Source organism: Sphaeramia orbicularis, chromosome 24, assembly GCF_902148855.1.
Source record: "Sphaeramia orbicularis chromosome 24, fSphaOr1.1, whole genome shotgun sequence".
Taxonomy (NCBI): Eukaryota; Metazoa; Chordata; class Actinopteri; order Kurtiformes; family Apogonidae; genus Sphaeramia; species Sphaeramia orbicularis.
Window position 1 is genome coordinate 25,779,929 of NC_043979.1, and position 6,105 is coordinate 25,786,033.

A 6,105-nucleotide genomic window follows, 5' to 3' on the forward strand; every position below is an offset into this window, starting at 1 on the left:
CATGATTGGTTGATGTCAGTTTTTTCTGATTTCACTGGGGAATTATGAATGATTTTCTGAATATATAGAGTCAGGTCTATATATAGTTGGACAGTGGATCTCAGCCTAATCAAGCAGCTTTTATGTTACTAAAGACTAAACTGAAAAGACAAAGACCCAGAAACAGTAACTGAAGATCACTGTAATAAAATAGCTGCATGAGGAAACTCAGTGTTTGGTGATGTCGATGGGTTCCAGACAAAAACAGTCCTCATATTTATAATGATCTTAGTTTGTCCAATTACTTTTGAGCCTCTTAAACTGGAGGAATTACGTTTAAAATTGTTGCAATTCCTCAATGATTAAAGCAATATTTTTGGTTAAACCCCTTTAATTTAAGCTGAAAGTCCACAGTTTCATTTAAAGAAATTACAAGTTTTACGTCACTGTCCACATACTTGACTATGTATGACAATCAGGTTCAAGGTTCATGTTGCAAGCCTGCTTTTGGATGTATGTGTTTCTGACTAAACAATTATAAATGGGAATGACTGGCACCATGTTGACAGTAAATGTATATTTTTTCATAAATGGTGCCAGATGATACCTTTGGAAAGACTTTGTTCATCACATGAGGAGCATCCTGACACATTAAACAGACATGTGATGCCATAACTTGGTGCTTGTAAAAAGATCATTAAAACTGGAGAGGATAGCTGTTTTAGTTCAGATTGAGGAAAGACGTGTCTCAAAGCAAACATCCATCACAGAACAGGTAAAAAACTGAGGTCTTCTTTTCACAGATGCTTTGATTTCATTCTGGTGTTTCATTTTTTTAATCTACTTGCAATTTACATTTATTACAAAAATATCTTTAGGTTAAGAGTGAACTGTTTTGCACATGTTGATGCAGGAGACTTCCTATAGCAACAAACACAGTGTGAAGATTAGAAGTTGCAGCTTTTTCTTTTGTTTTAACTGCTCTGGAATTGTATTAAAATGAACTGCAGATGTACAAAAATGGAATATGTTTTAGTAGAGATGATAAACATGTGCTGGGCATATATTTCAGTGTATTCAGAGACTGTGTACTGTTTCTCAGGATGTATCGAGCGGCTTTTCTCTGTCTTGTGATGACGGTTTCTGTCACCTGGGCTCGGCCTCACCTTCCTATTCTCTCCTCAGAGATGATCAATTTTATTAACAAGGTCAACACCACTTGGACGGTAAGAACATCTCCATCACACCATCATGTTTATTTACTGTGTTTGAGAAGCACATAGAATAGAATAGAATAGAATAGAATAGAATAGAATAGAATAGAATAGAATAGAATAGAATAGAATAGATCTTTATTGTCACTGTCACAGGAACAATGAAAATTTGTTTAGTAGCAAAAGTAATTAATGCAAAAAAGGACTCTATAAAAATATCACACACGTACTTAAGAATGTAAACAATGTAAAAAAAAGCTACAACATAAAAAAAATTAAATATGCATACACTACTAAAGTACTACAAAACTACTAATATTACCAAAAGCTAATGCTCTTCTGCAGATGAGAAATATGTACAACTAATAATAATATATACAGGCAATACAGGATATATACAAGGTAAGATTCAGAAAAAAGGTGCATTAGTTGTGAGTATGGCACTGAGGTAGGGTGAATATTGCACTGTCTGTTAGACTGGGGGTGATGTTTGTTCAGTCACGTAAGTGAAGCTGCTCACTGGTTGAATCAGTGTGAAATTGATTATTGAATAAAGTGGTTATTAATACATGTGTGCTTGTCTTATCACTAATTCTGAGCATTAACTTTGCTTCAGGCTGGGCAGAACTTCCAGAATGTAGATGTGAGCTATGTCAAAGGCTTGTGTGGAACGATACTGAATGGACCCAAACTGCCAGAGGTGTAAGTTATAGTTTATTGTATAAGATTGTGTGGATACAGCCTGTCACGTGTCCAAACAGGTGATAGTCAGCAGGTTTGTCTTATCTGCAGTGTTTATTCCCCGTCTCCTTTTGCACAGAGTTCACAACACTGACAACATCAAACTCCCAGACAGCTTTGATTCACGAAAACAGTGGCCCAAGTGTCCCACCATCCAGCAGATCAGAGACCAGGGCTCCTGTGGGTCCTGTTGGGTAAGTGGGATGAAGAAAAACAGTAAATAAAAGCAGACATGAAGATGCAGTGTGTGAGTAATGTTACATGATTCGTCACTGCTTTAACATGAAATTAACTGATTAATGTAAGTTGCCCATAGATGTGAATGTGAGATTGGTTGCTCATCTTTATATGTCAGCCTTGTGATGAACTGGTGACATGTCCAGGGTGTACCCCACATTTGTCCAGAAAATAGAATAAAATCTTTATTTTGTCAGTAGTAGTTTGTCACACATGTAAACATGCACCACACACCGAAATTTGTCTTCTGCCTTTAACCCATCACACACACTGCATGCTAGGAGCAGTGGGCTTGCCATGTCAGGAGAGCAAAAGGGGGTTTAAGTGCCTTGCTCAAGGGCACATCAGCCAACAACTCTCTACCAGTCCAGGGAATCAAACCGGCAATCCTGCGGTCACAAGCCGACTATCCAGCCATCTAGGTCAGGGCTGCATAGGACCCTCTTGAGGATAATAACATCTGAAAATGAATGAATGAATAACCCATAAAGATCCAAACATCCACCACTGACCAAAAGTATCTACTGATCTAAAATGTACATTACATTCTACAGCACTAATCCTATCAAACTATATAAATAATTCAGGCGAAATGCAATTTCTCAGCTTTTCACTGTCATCAGATATGACCATTTGGACATCCAGAGGCTCCATGAGCATGAACATGGATACAAGATACAGTTAAAGGATGAAAAATAAAATTAGTTTTATATCTAAAGTGGAGTTTTTCTAATCTGGGAAAACATCGAATCTCTTACAGCACCATTTTCAGATTTGTGACGATGAATTTTCCATAAAATTTGAGATAATCTTAAAAGGTTTATTGAGTTCATTAGTTCTCAAACTCTGACGAAATGTTTCATGCTTGAGTCAAAATTAATACAAAAAATATGGGACTAAAAACTGAAATCCAAATAGTAAATAAAGCTATCAGACTATATTTACCTCTGAAATGTAATGGAGAAGTAGAAAATTGCATAAGTGAAAATATTCAAGTGAAGTACATTTCCTTTTCATATATATATTGATATATTTTTGTTTGATTTCAAACAGGCCTTTGGGGCAGCAGAGGCCATATCAGACAGGATATGTATCCACAGCAGTGGTAAGATAAATGTGGAGATCTCTGCTGAGGATCTGCTGTCCTGCTGTGATGAATGTGGCATGGGGTGAGTATCAGTGTCACAAAACCAGTCTGTTGGTATCACTCATGTTGTTCAGTGTGTGACTGACTGTGGTTGCAGATGTTATGGTGGTTATCCCACTGTTGCATGGGAATTCTGGGTGAAGAAAGGACTTGTCACGGGAGGCCTGTATGACTCCAAAGTGGGTAAGTGCATCTTATATATGGGCAGATAATGCTGATTGTCACAAACCTGTAAAAATAAGCTGCACCCCATAGTAGCTGTGTGTTTGTGTGTGTGATAGGCTGCCGGCCCTACACCATCGCTCCCTGTGAGCATCACGTAAACGGGACTCGTCCTCCTTGTCAGGGTGAACAGGACACTCCAAAGTGTGAGGAGCAGTGCATTGACGGATACTCACCATCCTACCAGAAGGACAAACACTTTGGTAAACAGATAAACTCAACTGAAATGTGCTTCTTTTTAACCCATAAAGGCCCAAATATACACCACTGACCAAAAACATCTACTGATGTAAAATGTTTAATAACCTTAGAGCCACTAATCCTATCATTACATGTAAATAATTGGTGTAAAATACAGTTTGCCATATTTTCATGGTCATTAGACATGGCCCATTTGGACATTCAGAGGCTCTGAAGTGAACGTGGAAACACCATCATCTTCTACAACATTGATTCACCAGTAAAACCCATAGAGTTGGATCAATGACAGTAGATAGAAACACTTGGTTTATATTCAGTTAATGACAGATTTTACTGAAAAAGTAACTTTTTGTCAAGTTTTCTCTTTGTTGGTATGATAACCTTCAAATGTAATCTCAGCATGATGATTAAAGTACAGGATCGGTAGAATAAATACAGGAAAGTACCTGATTTTCACTGGGGAAAAAATGCAAAATGGAGAGGATAATATTATGATAAATCACTTAAGAAAGGTTAAATAGAGAGAAAATTTTATTTGGTAACTATCACAAAAGTAATACCGGGTGTTTATGGGTTAATAACAGCATGCTTCTCTTGCTAATGTTTCCTGTGTCTCCCTCTCCAGGCAGACGCTCATACAGCATTCCATCCCAGGAAGAGCAGATCATGACTGAGCTGTTCAAGAATGGGCCTGTGGAGGCAGCCTTCTCTGTATATGCCGATTTTCTGCTGTATAAGACTGGTGGGTTAGACTGGTAATTCTACTTCACTATGCTATGAACTCTGGAGCACATATAGGTGACTGTATTTATGGAAATAATCTTGTAACATGTCCAGATCTAAGGTTGTGAACCACTGTCCTAGAAATATATCATCAACTGTTTGAAAGCCTTTACATGTTTATAGGATACAACACAGGGGTCAAATTCATTTTAGTTCAGGGGTTAGATGCAAATTTGGATCTCCAACAGTAAAATAATAGCATTAAAATGTTTTGTTTTTTTTCTCCTTGATTTTGTACAAGAAAGTAACATTACATTAGGAGCATGTTTATAATTACAAAGTATCCTTTCACAAAAAAAAAAAAAAAAGTGAATAACCTGAACCATCTAAAATGTCAATATTATGCTTCATCTTAGCATTCACATATGTACATTACAACTCACAGATTGTTTTGAAGCTACAAATGCACATATCATTTAATAACAGGAATAACATTGTTAAAATTGCACTTATTTTTCTTAACAAATTTCAGGTTGTTCATAGCTTATTCATATCTTTTGTAAAATAATAGTAAATATTTTCACAAGGTGATTTTACTTTTGCAATTGTTCTCTTAAAAACAAAGAGAAAAATTGTACCTAAATTCAAGATGATAGTATTTTACTGGTCCGACACACTTGAGATCAAACTGGTCTGAATGTGGAACCTGACCTAATATGAGTTTGACATTCTTGAGTGTTAATATCTTTAGTGTAATTTTTGCACTTTGTAAATTTGTTCTGTTTGCTGGTTTTGGCCCCTGGGTTACAAAAGGTGTTAAGTTTTATGTGATGCTCTGATAGGTGTGTACCAGCATGTGACAGGTGAGATGCTGGGTGGTCATGCCATTAAGATCCTGGGCTGGGGTGAGGAGAATGGGACGCCCTATTGGCTGGCTGCAAACTCATGGAACACTGACTGGGGAGACAAAGGTGTATAACACTCACACAAACCTGATGCATTTATAATGAAAAGATATAGTGGTGACTCATATAGAAAAGAAGAACTGACCTTAAATCTTATTTTTCCTGTTTTTCATCTTAGGCTATTTCAAGATCAAGCGAGGAAATGATGAATGTGGTATCGAATCAGAGATGGTTACAGGAATCCCACTCAACTAGAGAGAAGGGGCGCTATCGGCCAAGAAATATTAAAAGGAAAGCTGCATTGCAGAGGAAAAATGTACACCATAAGGAACACTACGTTTTGTGATGAATCGTTGTTTTAAATGAATGATTATGCTGATCTCCAGTTTTATTCCACATCATAAGTGTGGCTTCAAAAGGAAATGTAAAGGTCAGAAATAAAAGAAAGCAAGGATTATTTACAAATGTGTGACTCTGAGGAATTTTTATCGACCATGCAGTCAGGCAAGACTTCACAACAGGGCAGAAAATAAATGACATCCATTGTCATCAATATGGAAAAGAGAACATGAAGGAAACAGCTTAGACCATTAACATGGAAAACATAACAAACATGATTATGAAGAATCAAAAGACACAACAAACATCAAACACATGACAGAATAGCAGCTGGTACATATATTAAGGCACTGTTTGGTAGAAAACCCTATAATTGTATTTCTTACTATGTCAGCTA

General features: G+C 36.8%; 1 protein-coding gene across 1 annotated transcript; it reads left to right on the forward strand.

Annotated features, from left to right (window-relative positions):
* Positions 1–1,073: 1,073 nt before the first annotated feature.
* On the forward strand, positions 1,074–6,105 carry ctsbb (cathepsin Bb). Its single transcript, XM_030128705.1, has 9 exons — positions 1,074–1,205; positions 1,810–1,895; positions 2,014–2,128; positions 3,225–3,340; positions 3,416–3,501; positions 3,600–3,743; positions 4,367–4,483; positions 5,307–5,435; positions 5,548–6,105. The coding sequence occupies exons 1-9, from the start codon at positions 1,083–1,085 to the stop codon at positions 5,622–5,624; spliced, it is 993 nt and encodes a 330-aa protein (XP_029984565.1). The 5' UTR covers positions 1,074–1,082; the 3' UTR covers positions 5,625–6,105.